This window comes from Dipodomys merriami, unplaced genomic scaffold (genome assembly GCF_024711535.1).
Source record: "Dipodomys merriami isolate MVZ:Mamm:240054 unplaced genomic scaffold, mDipMer1.0.p SCAF_10, whole genome shotgun sequence".
In the NCBI taxonomy this organism is placed as follows: domain Eukaryota; kingdom Metazoa; phylum Chordata; class Mammalia; order Rodentia; family Heteromyidae; genus Dipodomys; species Dipodomys merriami.
The window spans coordinates 2,013,053-2,035,182 of NW_027202271.1; the positions used below are offsets into that span (position 1 = coordinate 2,013,053).

The window sequence follows — 22,130 nt, forward strand, 5'->3', positions numbered from 1 at the left end:
CAGAAACATTATTAAGAATGTACAAACTTAATTTCCAAAACCACTGTTTACTAACAGTGTTTATGTTTTCCTTATTCAGAAAAATGTCCATCTTGGCACTGAGTTGGACAAGTTTGGATCATCCAAGTTATATATATATATATATATATTTTTTTTTTTTTTTTTTTGGGGTCCGGACATGGGGCCTGAACTCTGGGCCTGGGCGCTGTCCCTCAGCTCTTCAGCTCAAGGCTAGTGCTCTACCACTTGAGCCACAGCGCCACTCCGGCTTTTTCTTTTTGCTTATGTGGTGCTGAGGAATCAAACCCAGGGTCTCAGGCATGCAAGGCAAGCGCTCTACCACTGAGCCATCTTCCCAGCCCCCAAGTTATATTTTTAACAAAAATTCATGGAAATAACAATATATAATCTATGATAGCAAATGAAATTCCTGGCTACTTAAAAACATACAATACATTCAAATAGTTTCTGCAACTATTGCTAATGAAGAATGGATAATCACAGGCTTTAAACATTCCCTATTTTCACAAAATTTATTCAAGCAAGCCTTCTTTCCTGGCATCAGTTAAAATAGAATGCTCATCATTACAGGCTATATAGAATTAGAGTTCTTCCTAAATTGAAGGAAACAATCAGCTGTCTACCTTCTTTTCTAATTGTTGACTCTAAGTTTTGTAGTGTGTTTCTCCTAGTAGTCCTTAATGTCTGGTATTGTACAACAAGCAATTAAAAACATTTTTTTTAAGCTATATAGCCAGGCACTGGTGGATCACGCCTGTAATTCTAACTACTCCAGAAACTGAGATCTGAGGATCACAGTTCAGAGCCAGCCCAGGCAGGAAAGTCAGTGAGACTCTAATCTCCCAGAATCCAGCAAAAGCCAGAAGTGGAGTTGGCAGAGCACTAGCCTTGAGCAAAAACACCAAGGCCCAGTATAGGCACCAAAAAAACAAAAACAAAACCCTAATGTAAACATGTAAACATTAGAGAAGTGCATTCCCATCCAACATAAAGTCCTCTAAAATCCTGTGCAGCAATGCTTCTCATGCAGTGATGGGTAGTTTAGGCTGACAAAGTCCAGTAAAGTCATCTGTGTTCCAGACAACACATATGGCCTCAGAGTCACTACTGGCAAGAACACCCTGTTACAGGCTATCCCTATCCTTACTGATAGCTTCACCAGGACTCCTGCTTTCACTTCGGAAAAGCAAATCTATACCAGGAATATTTTCTTTTTTCTTTCTTTCTTTTTTAATTTTTTTTTTGTCTGGGCCTGGGAACTGTCCCTCAGCTCTTCAGCTCAAGGCTAGCACTCTACCACTTAAGTCACAGCGCCACTTCCAGTTTTCTGGTGGATAACTGGAAATAAGAATCTCACAGACTTTCCTGCCCAGGCTGGCTTTGAACCACGAGCATCTGTCAGATCTCAGCCTCCTAAATAGCTAGGATTATGGGTGTGAGCCACCATCACCCAGCTACTCAGGAATCTTTTTTAAAATCATCAAATTACAGCATTATATCTGACTTTAATGGTCTCCCTTTTCTTCAGTGAGAAATAATTATTTTAAATAATACCTTTTTTCTCTTTTCTTGTTAAAAGACATACCCAGAATTTTAGGAATAAGCCAGGTGGCTGATACTTTCAGTCCTAGCTACTTAGGAGGCTGAAATCTGAGGATCATGGTTCAAATGCCACCCAAGCAGAACAGTCCATGAGACTGTTGCCTCCAATTAACCACCAAAAAGCTAGAGGTAGAGCTGTGGCTCAAGTGCTTAGAGGCACCAGCCTTGAACAAAAAAGCTCAAGGATAGCAGCACCCAGGTCCTGAGTTCAAGCACCAGTACTGGTCACAAAAAAAAAACAAAAACAAAAACAAGTTCAGGAACTAGAAGTATAAACAAGTATCTCAAAAAAAAAACTATTTCAAAAATTAAGTTAAAATTCAAATTAGATCACTCTATAGTTCTGACACTTGTTAAAATCCTTCAGGATGAAGCCAAATGGTCAGAATTCCTCTGCATATTTTCTGGTATATTGTATTGCTAACCAATCAGACTGGAAATCTAGCCCCAGGGAATTTTCAGTGGAGAACTGGCTGTTCTGAGAATTGATAGGAGTGGAACCGAGCACAGGTGACTCACACCTGTAAGCTACTTGGGAGGCTAAGATCTTAAGTTTATGGTCAAATCCATCCTGGGCAAGAAAGTCCATGAGATTGTTACTTGGGAGGCTAAGATCTGAAGCTTATGGTTTCAAATCCATCCTGGGCAAAAAAGTCCATGAGACTGTTATCCCCAATTAACTACCAAAAAACCATAAGAGGTGTGGCTCAAGTGGTATAGCAATACATTGAGTGAAAAAGGTACAGACAGTGCCCAGGCATAAATTCAAGCCTCGGGACTGACATAAAAATATAAAATAAAATAAAGGGTTCTGAGGGCTGGGAAGGTGGCTTAGTGGTAGAGTGCTTTTGCCTTGCATATATGAAGCCCTGGGTTCCATTCCTCAGTGCCACATAAAGAGAAAAAGCCAGAAATGGCACTGTGGCTCAAGTGGTAGAGTGCTAGCCTTGAGCAAAAAAAGCTCAGGGATAGTGCTTAGGCCCTGAGTTCAAGCCCAAGGACTGGCAAAAAAATAAAAAATTAAAATAAAAAAATAAAGGTTCTGAGCCACAGGTGTTATATATGCCTGTAATCCCATCTACTTGAGAAGCAGGGAAATGACAAGTTCAAATATAGTCCAGGCAAAGATAACAAGCCTCTATCCAAAGAACAAACAAACAGGAGAGACCTGTAGTGTGTGGATCAAATGTTATACGGCATTATCTAGCATGTGTAAGGTCCGGATTTCAATCCCCAGTAACAGGCAAAGAGAAAGCACAGTGTTTGATATTTTTTCCATAACTTTTACCTAATTCAGCTTCATACTAGACATTAATAACTTCTAACTGTATCAAAATAATTCATTTAGAGCTAATCAGGGATGTGAGTAAGAAGTTAGATAAAACCAAAACCTAAAATAAATATTTTAATTTTAAAATACCTAAAAACTAAGAAAATGAACATATTAATGAAATACTGCAGTAAGAGCTCTCTGGCTACTTTTGAAACTTACGAAGAAACAGATTTTAATTCATATGTGCCTGCAGATCATTACCTTAATATACAAAATAACCTGACACTCCAAATTTCAATCTTCAGACATCAGAAAAACACATCAGTTTAGGCAGGCATTCAGTAGTTAGCTGTATGTTATCTGTTTAGGAAAGAATTTGCTTTTAATGAAGCTGCAACCTTGTCTAAGGAACTTTCATAAGGGAAAAGGACATACTTGCCCACAGTTATGTGAAAATTCCCTGCTACTTTATTAACGTTGAGATGGCCACGGATTCTGCATGCGTCTGGAGACTGTGACAAGTCATCTTCCCTACAAAACACATTGATGTTGCTTGAACACATTTAAGAGTTGCCATTCTATGCTGCAAAAACTGCACACCACAAAAGATAAAAGGTCCTATAGATCAATTTTTAGACAACGTCCTGAAAGGCAGCCGTGGAGCAGCCATTGCCTGAACTTTGCAGTTATAAGAATCATACCTCTATGAAATGTTAAGAATTTACATTATGATTACACAGCTATACATACACATATTATTTATACAAATCTAAAATGTTCCAGTACTTTAAATCTAACCAAAGATCTAAGCCCAGGGAAAGAATGAAAATAAAAACAAAATAGTTATTCTGGCTGGATGCTGGTGGCTCACACCCATAATCCAAATTATTCAGGAGGCAGAGATCTGAGGATTATGGTAACAGAGCCAGCCATGGCAGGATAGTCTGTGAGACTCTTGTCTCCAATTACCTACCAAAAAATCTGGCTCAAGTGGAAGAGTTCCAGTCTTGAGCAAAAAAGCTAAGAGACAGCATTCAAGCTCTGAGTTCAATCCCTAGTATTTGCACCAAGAAAAAAAAAGGAAAAAATATTTGAGAATATACTTTACAATAATCCTAATTTTCAAAAAATCACAAAATTTAAGAACTAAAATATTGTCATAATTCTTATTTTCTCCTTCAAAGGAAAGTAGACTCATAAAATTAAAACAATACTAAAAAGCAAGTAGACTAGTTTACATTTAAGATTATAGCAAATGGGACTAGTTTCCAGCACACAGGTAACATTTCCATGACAACTCACCTGGGTGGAAGTGCGGTGGATGAACTTTTAAAAGCACTTTTGAATATTACATCCTGAAGAGAATGCTCTTCTTGTAGCCTACTCTGAATCAGCTGTAGCATCCTAAGTTTGACACAAACCATAATTCAGAAACACAGCAAGGCATCCAGAGATAGCCAAGGTGGATTCAAACACAATGATTAGCTGGTTTGGTTGAAACAGTATGCTTATTATTATAGGATTTTATTCCAAATGCAAGTGTATCCAGTTTTCTCTGGTTATTTCCATGAAAGCAAGAAAACAGAAGAAGGGTAGACAGAAGTTTAGTAGCTGGCTCTAGCCATCTGTCAGAATCACTGGTACTGGACATGTAGCAAGGGCTCTGCTTATCTAAGAATTTAAGTTCATTTATTATTCATGCAGATGTACTTATTAAATCCTTACATTTTGCCAGGCATCGAATTGTATGCTGCAGATAAAAAGTGTATGATGCAGATAAAAAGAATAAGACAAGGTAACAGCCATACTATAGGCTTGCTGGACTTTAAGTAGTAGACCAATGGGGAAAAGCCATCTCACAAGCATCTTATCGTGTGTGTGGGGGGGGGGGGGGGGTACTGGGACTTGAACTCAGGGCTGGGCACATTTTTTGGCTTTTTTGCTCAAGGCTGGAGGTCTACCACTTGAGCCACAGTTCTACTTTTGGCCTTTCTGCTGCTTAACTGTAAGTAAGAATATCAACAGAACTTTCTGCTTGGACTGGCTTTGAACTGCAATTCTCATACGTCAGCCTCCTGAGTAACTAGAATTAGGGCAAAGAGTCACTGGCACCTGGTATTCTTATAATTTTTGAAAGCAGAATGAACATTTAAAGCAAAGGACGATTAAAAAAAAACCAAGTATATATTTTTATCTCCCTTAATATTATCTTAAAAAAAAGATTATTCATTATTTGTACATATGGGAAGGGAATATTCATTATGATATTTCTACACATGTATACAAAATACCCCAATCAAACTCACCCCTCCATCACTCTGTCAATCTCCACTTAACTGTGTATCTTTGAACATGAAATGTATATGGTAGGAGAAAAACAGAGAAATCAGGGCAGTAACTCTATTGCTGATGAGATAATAACAGTGGACACACGTCATCACTTGTGTGTCAATTCACAAGACATATCACACCAAGAATGAACTCTTAACATAAATTATGGCTGTATTGCAGCATGTCCATAATGAGAGGTAGGATGGGGCCTTACTTTCTGCTCAACTCTGTATACCTAAAACTATTCTAAAAAAAAGAACATAGTACAATACACAAACACACACACGCACACACACAAACAAACTTGAAAAAAATACATTAAGTATTTTCTAGTTATGTAAGTAGGAGATAAAATACATATATGCCACACAATTAGTACACAGGTAAAATAGGCCTTTAAAATGTTTTTAAAGTATATTATTAATTTAAATTAAGCAATCTTTTCTTTTTGCGCTGGTACTGAATCAAGGCCTAGGCACTGTCCCTTAGCTTTTTCACTTGAGCCACACCTCCACTTCCATTGTTTTGGCGGTTAACTGGAGAGAATTTAGGAATTAGGAATTTCCTTGCCTGGTCTGGCTTCAAGATCCACAGATCTGAGCCCAGCTAGGATTATGGATAAGCACACACTCTTCCTAAGAGTATGTGCTTTTAAACACAAAGGTTTTTAAAAGTAAAGAAGAAAACAACCAAGCAAAATCAATATACAGGGCTGGGAATGTGACTTAAATTAGAGTGTTTGCCTAACTAACATGCATGAGGCCCTGAGTTCAATTCCTCAGTACCACATACACAGAAAAAGCCAGAAGTGACGTCGTGGTTCAAGTAGTAGAGCACTAGCCTTGAGCAAAAGAAACTCAGGGACAGTGCCTAGGCCGAGAGTTCAAGCCCCAGGACTGGCAAAAAAAAAAAAAAAAAATCCATACACAGCATGATCACATACTTTTGTAAGAACTAAATCCCAACGGGGGCTTAGAAGATATTCAACTGATTCACAAAGAAATGCTAGTTCAAATATTAATTTTTATCCATTAACTGCAAAAACCAATTTTTTAATTTAGTTATACTAATTTTGGGCCCATATGTATTTAAGCTATATAAGTAAAAGAATATTTGGGAGGATATACATCACTCTGTATCACAATATTAAATTAGCTATCATCTGAAGCAGCATTGTCCATTTCTAGGAATTTTCCATACTTAAGTATTTAGAACACATACATAAAGAATTAGGGTTCAGAGGCTAACTACAATGGCTCCTTCTCAAAATCCTAGTTACTTGGAAAGTAGAACATGGGAGATGTTTGTGGCCAGAACAAGTAAAAGGTTACCAACATCTCCTCTCTCCTCACAAGCCTGTGGTGGGGAGCCAGCCTGTAGTCCAAGGACAATAACAGGATCTGAAGTTGGCCCCAAAGGAAAAATGCAGGATTGTATCCAAAATGTAAATAAATTAAAAGGGCTAGGTGGCTCAAATGGCAGCCTGGCCAACCTGGCCAGCTTAAGGCCTCAAGGTAAAATCCTAGGACTGCCAAGAAAAATAACTAAATAAAAAGAATTAGGTACAGCTGTTCACCAAGTATTGATTTTTTAAAATTTATTTTTATTTTTTGTGAACATACTGTACAGAGGGGTTACAATTACATGGGCAAGATAATGAGTACATTTCTTATCAAGCATTGCAGCCTCCTCCTTTGTTTACCCTTCACATGCCTTCCCAGCTTCCCCCCCCCGCCCCCCACCCAATTCTCTCCCCCTTCCCCCCTCCCCCTCCCCCCCACCAACAAGTATTGATTTTTTAAAATGGGATTTGTGGAAGCAATCAAATGTCCATCAATAAGAATACAATTAAACTAGTCAATCTATAAAATGGACTTTCTTGATCTATAACATCACATTAGGTGGAAAAAAATGCACAAGGAATGGATAGAATGATCCAATTTGTATTAAGAAAATAACAAGAGAAATATATTTTCAAACAAATAGGAAGAAATTATATACATACAGAAAATATGTAGAAAGCTACACTAGGAAGTTAACTCTGACTTAGCACCAGTCAGGTAATAGTTTATAGAGAAAAGAAAGCTTTCCTTTTCTTTTATATCATTCTATTAAAACTCAATTTCAAACAATCTTTACATATTATTTTCACAAATCACTTTGAATAGCTCACTTTAAAATTTATGAATCAAATTAGAGAAAACGATTATGTATGACTTTCCTAATATCTGATATTTTCTAATATTTCTAATATTTTGATAATTCAATCAGAGAATCATGCTAGACTACAGTTTACAATAGATAAAACAAGACTAAAGGTTATATTTCTATAGATGCTAATAGTTTAGCTTTACCTCTGCCATTCTTTTTGCTGTGGTGAAAGTTCAAATATTACCTGAAATGAAAGAAAACACTGTCACTAGCAACGTCAAATCTCCTTAGATTTCCACACATCACAATTTTTTAAAAACCGGTGTGTAAGTGAGTGCATGCGTGCGTGTGTGTGTGTGCGTGTGTGTGTGTGTGTGATGGGGTTTGAATTCAGGGCCTGGCCCAGGTTGCCTTCAAACCACGATCCTCAGGTGTCGGCCTCCTTTGTAGCTAGCAGTAAGATTAATGTAAAGTGCTACTAAAACCAGATACACCTGATAGGCATTCACCTTCGATAGACCAAACTACATTTTAATGGAATTTTACTCAAACATAATAAAGAAATTTTACCAAGCATGCATAATTCCGATTGGTTGCCTACATTTATCAGAATGAATGCAAGTCGGCAATCTATTGCATGTGCAAAATGATATTTTAGGATTTAAAAATCATCTAACTGATGCTATCATGATTATCATGGAGAAAAGTTGAAGAGACAAATGAAATAATGAAATTAGAGCAGCGAAAGCCCTGATTCCTGCTAGGAAGCAGCAAGAAAAAATCCTTTCCTCAGCCAAACTTGCATTTGCATGGCAAGCTGGCTTTCCATGAGCCACAAGGGCAGTCATGGCAGACACAACCCATATATTTTTGCTAAAAAAAAAACTAACCGTCACTCCACAGTATAATAAAAATAAACTAAGAATGACAGAAAATGGAAGCAAAAATACACTGGTAAAAGTAAATGGTTATTCTTTTTTGTGTGTTAGTACTGGGGCTTGAACTTAGGTGCTGTTGCACAGCTTTTTCACTTAAGACTGATGCTCTATTCTGCTTTTTGGTGGCTAACTAGAGAGCTAAGAGTCTCATGGACTTTCTGGCCTGGCTGGCTTTGTACCAGGATGCTTAGATCTCAGCTTTCTGAGTAAGTAGGACAGAAGGTATGAGCCACCATTGCCCAGCTCAATTATTCTTAATAAAAAAATGTATAGTACATATACCAAACTAATAGCCAATTCAAAGTGATTCCAAGGGTTCAATTCCTAAAGCATATATTTCAATCACTATGTAAACCAAACTTACTGGTTCATAAATAAGACCATCTGCAGAAGCAACCATTGTTTCTGCTAAATCCAATACATCTGCTCCAACATCTGTAGGAACAAAAAACAAACGTTTCACAACCTATGTTCAGATCAAAACTATATCTGACGTAAAGCAAATTAACAAAACTAATAGAAAACTCAAGGTGTATAGTATCACCTTTCTATACTGCTTATTGGTTCAAAAATTAAAACAATAGCACTATATAGCTTTGGTACATAGTATTCTGAAAGTCAGAAAAAAAAATTTCTTGCTCTAAAAAATAAATGACATGGAGTCCCAGGGTAAAAAAATGCAATTCTGACTGAATTAAAGAGCTTTGCAAAAATTGGCAAAAACCTAATCACAAGCACTAAATGAATGAACAAAATATAAGCTACAAAATTTTTTTCAGAGATTAAAAGAAATCTTAGCTGATGCTTTTTCAAAATAAGTCAAGCCAGATACCAGTAGCTCACATCTGTAATCCTAACTACTTAGGAGGCTGAAATCTGAGGATGGCAGTTCAAAGCCAGTCCAGGCAGGAAAGTCTGACACTAATTTCCAATTAACCACCAAAGAGCTGGAAGTGAAAGCATAGTTCAAGTGGTAGAGTACCAGGCTTCAGCAAATAAGCCAAGTGAGAGCTCAAGGCCTTGAATTCAAGAGTCAGAACTAGCACACACACCAAAAAAAAAAAAAGCAGTATCAACTTTTATTTTGAAAAAGCTAACACTGTAATGTCATTCAAATATCCAAGTGAGACAACATGATATATTTGCCATTAGTCTTAACTGAAAATTTAAGTATTAAGGTAATACTATTTTTCTTAAAACTACTAATAGAAAGAAAAAATTTTTAAAGAGCTGTAAGTGTTCTGTGATGAGTTCTATTAGAAATTAATTGGGTAAAACTATTTCATACTAAGTATTTTGCCTGAATATATGAATCCTTCATTTCAAATACTCAAAGTAGTAACTCCAAGGACACTTTTCATGTAGAAGTGCCACCATTTTGGAAAGTAATACTTTTTTATCTCTGTAACAAATGAGAATTTTTCTATTTGTCTCAGAACAACTAAGTAAAGATAGTGAAGGAAATAAAATGAGTAACTCATCACAATTCACTTTGAAGTACTTTCAAATATAAGAGAGGAAGTGTCAGGAAAGGTGGTCACTTGAACCAGTGAAACAAGATTATGCTTCTGAAGGTACACATAAATCTGTTACACCAACAAGAACAATATAGCCTAACTTCAACTCTCATTGACAAATTTCCTCATTTTCTTACATTTTTTTTTTTGGGGGGGGGGGGGGGAGTCCGGTCGTGGGGCCTGCACTCTGGGCCTGGGCGCTGTCCCTCAGCTCTTCAGCTCAAGGCTAGCGCTTTACCACTTGAGCCATAACGCCACTTCCGGCTTTTTTCTTTTTTCTTATGTGGTGCTGAGGAATCGAACCCAGGGCCTCAGGCATGCAAGGCAAGTGCTCTACCACTGAGCCACCTTCCCAGCCCTTTCTTACATTTTAATTCACTAATGTTAGACCTCTATCTTTCTGTCTGTCTCTGTCACTATTTGTACTAGTACTGGAGCTTGAACTCATGTCCTTTCACTGACCTGTGGCTTTTTCATTCAAGGCTGGAGCTCTACCACTTGAGCTACACCACTACTTCCAGATATTTGCTGGTTAATTAAACAGAATAGTTTAACGGACTCTCCTGCCCTGGCTGACCATGAACCTTGATCCTCAGATCTCAGCCTCCCAAGTAGCTAGAATTACCAGCATGAGCCACCAGCACCCAGCTAAATATTCCTTTTATTGTCTGGGTTTTTTTTTTTTTGGTCAGTCATGGGACCTTAACTCAGGGGCTAGGTGCTGTCTCTGAGCTTCTTCACTCATGGCTAGTGCTCTACCACTCTGAGCCACAGTGCCACTTCTAGTTTTCTGGTGGATATTAGAGCTAAGAGACTCATGGACTTTCCTGCCCCAGCTGGCGCCAAACCACAATCCTTAGATCTCAGCCTATTGAGAATCTAGGATTGCAAGCATGAGTCATGAGTGCCTGGCTAAATCTTTCTTTATGGCTATGAAATTCACTGAATTGAAACTAAAGTGAGACAATATGTACCATTAAGCAACATGATAAAATATTTAAATATTCAAAAGGAAAAAATGTTAAATTACAGTGTTTTGAAGTTCTACTGCAACTGTCTGAACTACAGTACATGGAGAAAGGCCAAGCTTACAGTACTTACACTGACACTTCATGGCAATAGTAATGTCTATATTGATTCTCAATTTACTAAAAGACAAAAAGATAAACATTAGAACCTAGCAATTGGCAAAAGTATGAGCAATAGCAATCAATCTACCTATGGAAGTCTTGGATTTCAAACAAAAAAGGTACTAATTACAACTCAGATTACCTTTGTTATAATAAAAACAAAGGCATTACTAAAAACTTTTATCTGGTGATTACTTAACAAATCTTGTTAACTTCTCACATCTTTAACACATTACCTTTTAACCTCAGGGTAGCAGCTCTAAAATAGATAATTCTGAGAAATTCAACAATATCTAAACTTCTGTGCATTTAAATATTAGATAAAACATTCCTTTAAGAATAACAAATCAAGGGCTGGGAGGGTGGCTTAGTGGCAGAATGCTTGCCCTGCATGCATGAGGTCCACATATGCAGAAAAAGCCGGAAGTGGTGCTGTGGCTCAAGTAGTAGAGCACTAGCCTTGAGCTAAAGAGCTGAGGGACAGCGCCCAGGCAAAGTTCAGGCCCCACAACTGACCAAGAGAGAGAGAGAGAGAGAGAGAGAGAGAGAGAGAGAGAGAGAGAGAGAGAGAGAGAGAATAGCAAATCAAGGAAGTGGCAATGTGTCTCAAAGTGGCAGAGCACTAGCTGTGAGCCCAAAAACTCAGGGACAGTGCCCAGGCCCTGAGTTCAAGCCCCATGCCTGACCAAAAAGAATACCAAATCAAGAATTAGGGGTAAATTTTTCTCTAGCTATCATAAAAACCATTAAAATAGATTTAATCTATGTGATGTAGAGAACAATAAAATGGGTGGATGTGGTCCTTCAAGAGAAACATCAGACAAAAAAAAAAAAAAAGAGAGAGAGAGAACCATCAGTGTGCAGAGCAGCACAAATGCACAGCAGAAAATCACATATCCATTAAGGGGACATTTCAGAAACTGAGTCTGGATATCTCAGGATAATTACAACTAAACCACCAGGAAAAACAAACAAATAAATCTGATGCTTACACATCTACAGGCGGTTTAACAAGATCCAATCAATGCTTTGCTCCCAAATCAGTAATTGAAACAAAGTTAATTTTCAAACAGCAAAATGAAATATCCCTTCCAAGTAAAACAATCAGTATAAATAATGAGTTCTGAGCTTCTTATCCAAGCTGAGTTCACTCTGAAGGACTTTCATATGATTCCAGTTAGGAATTACACATTTTGGAGGCCTTAATAGTTGCCTACAATTCACACTGTACTCAAAATAATCCCAGTGTGCACTTTCAGGACATCTGTAGGAGACAGAGAAGAAGGCCAAGTATCAGATTTCTAAGTGTGGACCCTATGCCTGTATTCATGTGGTGACATAGATAAGTACCTAAGACCATACTTGGAAAATTTTAAATTTAGTGCTAAAAACAAATGAAATTAACTACTACAACCAATCCCAAATAATTAATGCAATCTAGAAACATATTCATGTTACAGATGAAGGAACTAAGGCCACAAATAAATCCTTGATATGGCTTGCCCAAGGATACAGAGCAATCTTAGAAATGTTGATTTACCTGCTAAGTCCCATGAAAAAGAAAACAAAAGAGTCCTACCATTATTATTTCTATCTCACAGAACAGAGGTGTTGAAACACATGCAGATGTGAGTTAGTAAGTTCCCTAAAGTCATGGAGTAAATAAAAGGAAGAACTGGATTGAATTCATAGCTAAAACTCTGTAATCCTAATATCATAAACCTGCTACCTGCAAAAAAATTTCAAAACAGCTTTTTACTGGTGGCTCACATCTATAATCCTATAATAGTTACTCAGGAGGCTGAGATCTGAGGATGGCAGTTTAAAGTCAGCCCAGGCAGAAAAGTCAGTGGAGACTCTTATCTCCAATTAACCAAGAAAGCCAGAAATTGAGCTGTGGCTCAAGTATTAGAGCTCTAGCCTTGAACATCAGGGACAACACCTGGGACCTGAGTACAAGCCTCAGAACCAACACACACACAAAAGCAGACAAAAAAAAAAAACCAAAAAAACAAAACAATGTTTCAATACACAAAATGAGAATTTCTCATAAATAACCTCATATTTATTTCTCATAAATAACATAAATTTCTCTAAAATAACCTAACAAAAGTAGAGTTTAGGTATTGTGAGATACAGTTACCTAGAAAAATCTTTGTCTACTTCATATTCATACTTCATCCATGTATCTTGATATACTGAGAATTCCATTATTGTTAGCAAAGCCATAGTAGTAAACGCTATCAGAGAAACTGAAAAACAATAAAAAATAAGATTAAAACAATAAAATTTTAAACCACAAACTCTTTAAGTGAAAATAAAATTAGTAAAAAAAAATCTATAGCAATTGTCAGTTCATAAACACAGTAAGTTTTCTCACCAATTTTATCGCAGATTGTTCTAAAACAGCTCAAAAATGAAATTTACTGAGCACAAAAAGGAAGAAAACATTTGTATACTGAAAATGATTTTATTTCTTCCATTTTAAGGGTATCCCACTAAATAAAAATTTTACAAGGCACAAGTTTTCTACTTTCTTAAACGTAGCAGTGTCAGACTTGATAAACGATGAACAAACATGTTTACAGTACAAACTGAAAATACTTTATTAAGAAAAACAAACACATCCACCAGGGTACAATTGTCTCAAGACCAATTCAAAGGCTAGTGTAGGTAAGCCCTTGAGATTCTTATCTCCAATTAACCACCAAAAAAGCTGAAAGTGGCTTAAGTAGTAGAGAACCAGCCTTGAGCAAAAAAGCTAAGGGACAGTGCCCAGGCCCTGAGTTCAAGCTCCAGTACTAGCAACTAACAAAACAGAACTACAACAACAAAAATGAACAACAATGAAAAGTACACCCATGCTCATAGCCTAATTCAAAACAAAACATTAGCCTATGCTCTTAGATCCTGAAAAGCACAATAATCTGTATGCCAGAAACTAAAATAGCATTCCCAAATCCAAAACATTCTTTTACTTTGCAATCTCCTAAGCACATTACCTCATTCATAAATTGAGACCAAAAAATCTGATCAAAAAAAAGAAATTCTCATATAACAAACCATTTGATTTCATTGAAAATGATGTTTTCTTAACAAATACAGTGAAAATTATTGTTGCACAATCACTGGGGACTGGAAATAATAAGCATACCATTACACATTTTATCCAACAAAATGTAAATCTTCTCTAGAACTTTTGCACTCATTCATCACATGGTATGAAATACTATGAAATATCATCACCAATGGTCTCTGAAGAGTACTTTATCAACTACTTCTATCTGTACCAGATACCACTCTAAACATTTTGCATCCAAGTGTTTAACAGATACTGTTAAACTAGCTACTAGAAAGCAAATAAAGATGTCCCCATTTCACAGAAGAAATTTACCAGAAAGACTGAAGTAATTTCCTCAAATTAAAGAGAAGTAGCATTTAAATCCAAAGTCTGGATCTACAATCTAAACTCAATTCTGATAAGGTATGACAATCTCTTAATGTAATTACACTGAAGCTTCAAAGCATTGGAATAAGCACTGCTGACTGCACAGACAGGCCTGTGTTGGATGCCATGGAGAATATAAGTATATATAAAACTAGGGCAAATCATGACATGGACAAAGACTGCCCACCAAGTAACTGCAATCACTGGTCACTAGTAGCTCACACCTATAATTCCAGGTACTCAGGATCACAGTTCGAAGCTAACTGGGGCAAGAAAGTCCATGAGACTCTTATTACCCAATGAATCAGCAAAAAGCTGGAAGCAGAGGTGTGGCTCAAGTGGTAGAGTACCACCCTTGAATGAAAAAACTATGGGACAATATGCAGGCCTTGAGTAAAAGCCCTCCAGTAATGGTACAAACACACAAAATAATAAGCAACAAAATAAAATTTAAAAAGTAGCTGCACAAGTCACTGATGATGGTTGATAGCATCGTTTACAAATTTTAATACCAGCTCACCTGTACCCCCACTGGCTGAGGTCTCTACATAGCTTTCGGGAACCTTTGGAAAGGCATCCAATTCTTTCACCAAATTTAAGGTTTTTTTCCGATTCAGTCGCCTCATCTTCAGGAAAACCTTCTTCTTCCTTCATATAGTCATGCTAAGGAATGAAAAAGCAAGCAAAGAGACAACATTATTTGAAGAGAATTGAAAAATTCCCTTAGAATGACTTGGTGTTTCCAAGTCTCCTTGAAAGAACAAGCAAAACAACACATAAGACTTAGCTACCCATTCCAACCCTGACAAAAAAAAGGTAATTTGTACATGAACATACGTTTTGTATCAAAACAAAACAAAAACAACAGAGACAATCATTTGAATTAATGTATACAAATTAAAATCAATGTGATTATGTTTTATGTAGTTGATTATATCAAAATTACACCTTGCTAATGGTGGACCACAAATAAGTAAAAGAGCCTAACAAGAACACATATATAGGCCAGGCATTGTTGGCTGTTGCCTGTCATCCTAACTATTCAGGAGGCTGAGATCTGAGGATTCAGGTTCAACCCCAACTGAGGCAGTTTGAAGTCTGACAATCTCATCTCCACTTAAACAGCAAAAAGCAGACAGGATCCAGCCCGAATTCAAGCCCCATTAGCAGCACTAAAAATAAAAATTTTAAATGCTTTAAATCTTTTGAGGGGAGGAGGGGAAGCCACACAAATGGAGGAAGGGTGAACAAGTGCAGGCATGGAACTCAACACTATATGGAAAATGAATTATGAAACTTGTGGGCAGGGATGGGAGGGAAAGAAATTAGGGAGAAGCAAAGGAAAGAATGACATTGTCCAAAAGGAAATGTACTCATTACCTGATTTATGAAACAGTAACTCCTAAATGACAACAAAATTATATACACATACATACATACATACATATATATATATATAGAGAGAGAGAGAGAGAGAGAGAGCGCTTTAAACCTAAAACTTTTGAGCTTACACGTAATGCTCAAGTTTTGGGTTTTCGAGCATTTTGGATTTTCAGGTTAGAAATGCTCAATCATTAAAGCCTACACAAGTACTTCAAACCTAGAAAATCTACAAAATCTAAAACTTCTGGTCCCAAACATTCATATAAGAATTTTTCAACCTGCAGCATACTTCTCTGCCTTTCCTCCTGCCGCTAAGACCCTCCTTACCTCCTTCAGAGATTCACCTGCTCTCAGACTGCATACTCACTCGCCTACTGACCTTCACTCTCCAAGCAGTTCCCTGTTCAGCTTAGAGCTATGCATGGATTTCTCCTGAATCTACAAAGCCAGCCCAAATCTCTCTGCAAATACATCCATCTCCTTGCTTCTATTCCAAAACTGGATACTTCATCTATAAAAACTGGTCCTCTGCCAGGCACAGTGGCTCACGCCTGTAATCCTAGCTATTCATTCGATTGAGATCTGATGCTTATGGTTCAAAGCCAGATGAGGCAAGAAAAAAAAAGTCTGTGAGATGTTTAATCTTGAGCAAAAAAGGCAAAGAAGAGTTGGGAGTAAGGCCCTGAGTTCAAGCCCCAGTAACAGGAGAAAAAAAAAAAAGTCAATGTTTTTTCACTACGCCAGAAATATTTTCTATTTGGCTAAAGAGATATTTCTCCCTCCCCAACCTCATTTTCTACTTTCTTTTTTCTCACTTAATCCCAATTGTCTTCTAGTTCTCTGCCTTGGGGGGCTGGAGGTGGGAGGCTTTTAACCTTCAAAATGTATTTGCTACTATTTCTTTATCACACTGTGTGTGTATGTATGTATGTGTGTGTGTGTGTGTGTTTGGTTGGTTGTGGGGCTTGAAGTCAGTGTGTGTGGGGGGGGGGGGTTGGTTGGTTGGTTGTGGGGCTTGAACTCAGGCCCTGCATACTACCTCTGAGCTTCTTCACTCAAGGTTAGCACTCAACCACTTTGAGCTACAGCACCACTTCCAGTTTTCTTGTGGTTAACTGGAACAAAAGAATCTCAAGGACTTTCCTGCCTGGGCTGGCTTTGAACCACAATCCTCAGATCTCGGCCTCCTGAGTAGCTAAGATTACAGGCGTGAGCAAGTGGCACATGGCATTGTACTTGCTTTATGAAGTCCATTTCCTTCCAATTACTGCTTCGCTTCTGAAATGCACTAGGTTAAAAAGTACCATGTTTGGGGCATATTTCTCCAGCATTTCTTCCCTTTGCAAAAATGTCTTTCCCTGGTAATAAAAGCTAACATGTGTATGACATAGAAAGCAATTTCTATTTTGCTTCTCTATGCAGCATATGCTAGTTTCATTCCCACATATGGACAAGAACAGTCAACTCATTTTCCTAGGGCTGCACATCTGGTAGGTAGAGTTGGCTTGGAAGCACACACAACTCTCACTCTAGTCCTTGCTTCTGTCCTCCACTGACATCTGGATGAACTTAAAATTTTCTTAATGATTTCAGCACTCAGAACACCCAGGATGCTTCTCTTCTGCCTCATCTCATCATCATCTGTTTTTACAAGCCCTGGTACTGAGGCCTGAACTCAGGGGCAGGATGCTGTTCCTTAGCTTTGTTGCTAAAGCCTGGCAAAGCCTCGCTAACTCCTTGCTTGAGTAACAACTCCACTTCTGGTACCTTTTGGCTAGTTAATGAGTCTGAGAGACTGTTCCACTGAGGCTGATTTTGAACCACAATCCTCAGACCTCAGACTCCTGAATAGCTGTGGTTAGAGGTATGCGCCACCAGCATCTAGCTTCCCTAATTATCTTTTGAACTCATGATCCTATGGCATTCATTCATTTCACTTATGCTTAACAGTTTTTTCCATTCCAATGACTTTTACCTTATATCTATGCAACAGTACCCATGAGCAAGATCAGGAGGCTGAAATCTGAGGAACATACCTTTAAGGAATCTGGGAAAGAAAAGGGCAAAGACTGGGCTGGGAAGGTGGCTCAGTGGTAGAGTGCTTGCCTTGCATGCCTGAGGCCCTGGGTTCGATTCCTCAGTGCCACATAAACAGAAAAAGCCGGAAGTGGTGCTGTGGCTCACGTGGTAGATTGCTAGCCTTGAGCTGAAGAGCTGAGGGACAGTGCCCAGGCCCAGAGTTCAAGACCTATGACAGACAAAAAAGAGAGAGAGAGAGAAAGAAAGGAAGGAAGGAAGGAAGGAAGGAAGAAGGAAGGAAGGAAAAGAAAAGGGCAAAGACTTTTTTTTTTTTTTTGGCGGTTGTGGGGCTTGAACTCTGGGCCTGGGTGCTGTCCCTCAGCTCTTTAGCTCAAGGCGAGCGCTCTACCACTTGAGCTACAGCACCACTTCCGGTTTTCTAGTGGTTTTTTTGGAGATAGGAGTCTCACGGTCTCTCCTGCCTGGGCTGGCTTTGAACCGCGATCCTCAGATCTCAGCCTCCTGAGTTGCTAGGATTACCGGTGACCGGCTAGGGCAAAGACTCTTATCTCCAATTAACCAGCAAAAAGCTGGAAGTGGGGTGTGGCTCAAGTGGTAGAGTGCAAGCCTTGAGTAAAAAGGACAAGTAAGAATAGGAGGCCTTGAGTTCAAGCCCTAGTACACACACAGGTACACACACACTAAAAAGCAGACAACAGAAGTGTTTTGCTTTGAAAATATTCTTACTTTGCAAAATTAAATATTACAATTGTATGTCAGTCTTCAACCCCAGCCCTCTCATCCTGCTTTCATCTAATATAGTCTTTGGCAATGTTTTTTTTTTTTATTATGTCTTCTAACCTCTAAAGACTGGACCCTTATGAGATCAAGGGGAGAACACCAAAGCCCAGAAACAAGGAAGCAGTGGAACAGGGCTTTCCTAGAGCTACGCAAGGAGAACAGGTCCCTTACTGCATCCTGGTTTTGGCAGTCAAGCCTCCAGAAGGGTGAATAATGGTGGTAATTTGTTAAGGCTACCCCTAGAAACTAAAAGTAGGTCATTAAATGAGAATAAGAGGGCTAGGCACTGGTAGCTGATGTCTGTCATCCTGCCTACTGAGGAGACTGAAATGGCAGGATCACAGTTGGAAGCTAGCAGGAGCAGGAAAAGTCCCTGAGATTCTTATCTCCAATTAAGCAGTAAAAAGCTGGAAGTGGAGGTGTGGCACAAGTATTGAGCACCAGCCTTGAGTGATAAAGCAAAACTGAGAATATGAGGTCCTAAATTCAAGCTCCAGTACCAGCAAGAGAGAAACAATGTTGCTGATGTGGAAGATTCATTTATGCTGGAAAGCAAGTTCCCAAAAGCAATAGCATGGGTTAAGGCAGGGAGAGCTAGAGAACTAACTTAAGTCTAAAACAAGACTTTATAAGAAGTACAAACAGCAGGACAAATGATGAACCAATGCAACAATGATACTTACTAGACACTATGTTAGAAATGAATTATGCAACTTGGGAGGGGGGAGTAGGAAGGAGTAAAAGGGAGAAATGAGGAAGGGGGTAACAGTGTTTAAAAAGAAATGTACCCATTACCTTACTTATGTAACTGTAACCCCCTCTCTTCCTCACCTTTACAAAAAGATATTAAAAAAAAAAAAAAAAACCTTTGTGCCTTAGTCACAAACAGAAGATAACAGTTAAGCCATCAAGCAACTGAAGATGAAAAGTGAAGGTCATACTAACAACTAAAGAATGTTAATCAGTTGGGGGGGGGGGAGGTGGTCATCAAGAAGTCTCTTCTTTAGTCTGTATTATGACTACAAACCAGAGAAACAACTGCAACTACACACATTAAAAAATGAAAATAAAAAAAGTAATAAGCAGTGACACTTTCCCAGTGCTTACTAGCAGGCACAGTGCTAAATGCTTCCTATGTTTTAAAGCATTTACTCCTACAACCTACCTGGAAGGTGAATGTTATTATGTAAGTATTACAAGTGAGGGAGCAAAGGCACAAAGAGATTAAATAATTGTCCATTGTGATATTAAAGGGAAGAATTGAAATTAATATTGGAGAACTATTAAATAAAATATGCCACTGCAAAGACTGACTGAAAGTGATTTCTATTAAAAATAAATTCCATCATTTCTTCAATTTAAATTAGCAACCCCTGGCCAGATGCTGGTGACTCAGACCTGTAATCCTAAACTTCCCAGGATACTGATATCTAAGGATTGTGGTTCAAAGCTAGCCCAGGCAAGAAAGTCCGTGATACCCTTAGCTCCAATTAACCACTAGAAAACCAGAAGTGGAGCTGTGGCTAAAAGTGGTAGAACACTAGCCTTGATCAAAGAAGCTCAGGGAGAGTGCCCAGGCCCTGTGTTGAAGGCTCATCACACAAACACACACACAAAAGCCAACTCCAGAGAAGGGGAAACATCAGGGGTGGGGAATTCTAATGCCTGTGACTGTTTTTGTTACACACAAAGTCTAATTTCCTTCAACACATCTTTTAAACTCCAGTGCCAATGGCTCACACCTGTAACGCTAACTACTCAGGAGGCTAAGATCTGAGCATTCTGGTTTGAATCCAGCCTGAGTAGATAAATCTGGGATACTTTTACCTCCCCTTAACTGCAAAAAGCCAGAAGCCAAAGTGTGGTTCGAGTGGTAGACTGCCAGCCTTGAGCAGATTGAATCAAGAGCATAAAGGTCTTACTCCAAGCCCAAGTACAACAAACTAAGTAAATACATAAAAGTAAGCAGATCTTTTTAACTTTGTATAACGTAAGAATTAGTATTATGTGGAAAATGAACTGTGCAACTAGTGGGCAGACAGGAGGCAGAAGCTGGGGGAAAGCAAAGGAAGGGGTAACACTGTCCAAAACGTACTCATTACCTGCCTTATGAAATGGTAACCCTTCTGCACAACAATAAAAATATTTTAAAATAATTTGTACCATGAAGTCATTGTCATCTTAGTTGTGAGCCAAAGGTGACAAAAAGGAAAAAAAAAAACAACCTCACAACTTCCATTTGTATTTGTAATTTCGTTCCTATTTCCTCTTATCAGAGCTGGAATACATTAACTCCAAGCCAGCCATACACAAATTTAGGTAAATAACTATAAATCCTTCAGTGAAGAAGCCACACGTATCAAGCTAAGTAAATGAACACAGAACAACTTCAACAGAGAAACCGTACTTGTCACTGGATCTTTGCTCCTGAAAGTCAAGTCTTGCAACATTACAAGCTATTTTACGTGGTCTTCCGTCTCCAAGGGCATTAAAGTCTACATGTAAAAGTTACAAGATACTGCCAGGCTCAAGTCTGTAATCCTACTTGCTCAGGGGGTGCTGAGCTCGGAGGATCGCGATGCAAAGCCAGCTGGGGCAGGGAAGTCCGTGAGACTCGTATCTCCTATTCGCCACCGAAGCGCCAGAAGTGGAGCTGTGGCTCAAGCGGTGGAGCGCAGCGCCTAGGCCCTGGGTTCAAGCCCCAGTACCGGCACGCACGCACGCGCACACCCACACACGCCCAGTCACACGCGCGCACACACTCACACGCGGCTCCCTCCCCCCCGCATCCTCGGACTCGGCGCTCCACGGTGACCCGGGGCCGGCGATCCCTCCGGCGTCTCCGCGGCCAGGCCCGGCCGGGACCGGGGCTTCCTCGCCAAGCAGAGCGCGGCGCTTCCACACGGCGGTGTCCGTCCGAGGCCACACGCGAATCAGACACCTGGAGGGGGAGGGGGGACCGGCACGGCACCGGGCGACGGAGGAAGACGCGAATACCTCCGGGGACGAGTGGGCCAGAGACCCGGGGCCGGGCCGGGACAGCGCTGCCAGCCCCGCCGCGAGTCGCCCGGCGAAGGCGGGCCGCGCTCTCCTCAGTCCGCCGCCGCTCCGGAACGCGGTGGGACGGGAAGGCCAGCTAGGCCCTGCGCCGCCACTCCCCGCCCCAGAAACTCGGGAAAGACGGGGGGCAGCGCCTCGCAGGGGCTCGGGTCCCCCTACCTTATGGTGCGGCCCGAGCAGACCGCCATGTTTCAGAGAAGCCCGGGTCGCCAGGGCTCCCATGGACCTGGAAATCTCGCGAGAATGCAGAGACTGTCACGGAGAGGAGGAGTGGCTCCCGCGATATTTTCCGTACTGATGTAAGAGTTACTGAGCCGGAGGCGGGGCCATATTTTTTAAGTGGGCGTGGTCAGTGGGGGTAGGGCGTGGCCTGCGGTGGAAGGGCGTGGCCTGCGGCAGTGAAGTTTCGACTGCGGGTCGGGAGGCTCACACTGGTGCTGGGTTGTGAAAGTTTCC

General features: G+C 39.7%; 1 protein-coding gene across 4 annotated transcripts in view; it reads right to left on the reverse strand.

The window, feature by feature from the left end:
- Ergic2 (ERGIC and golgi 2) overlaps positions 1–21,930 on the reverse strand; it is a 44,715-nt gene extending 22,785 nt beyond the window's left edge. For 2 of the 4 annotated variants that reach the window (XM_070038251.1, XM_070038257.1), the window contains exons 1-8: positions 21,834–21,922; positions 14,932–15,074; positions 13,107–13,215; positions 10,935–10,981; positions 8,681–8,751; positions 7,582–7,622; positions 4,199–4,300; positions 3,332–3,427 (exon numbers count right to left, since the gene is read on the reverse strand). In XM_070038251.1, the coding sequence (XP_069894352.1) occupies positions 3,332–3,427; positions 4,199–4,300; positions 7,582–7,622; positions 8,681–8,751; positions 10,935–10,981; positions 13,107–13,215; positions 14,932–15,037 (572 nt within the window). In that variant the 5' untranslated portion in view covers positions 15,038–15,074; positions 21,834–21,922. Of the gene's footprint in view, positions 1–3,331; positions 3,428–4,198; positions 4,301–7,581; positions 7,623–8,680; positions 8,752–10,934; positions 10,982–13,106; positions 13,216–14,931; positions 15,075–21,611; positions 21,711–21,833 lie in introns of those variants that run through there. The other 2 variants (XM_070038233.1, XM_070038243.1) reach the window with 2 other exon arrangements.
- Between the last annotated feature and the right edge of the window lie 200 nt (positions 21,931–22,130).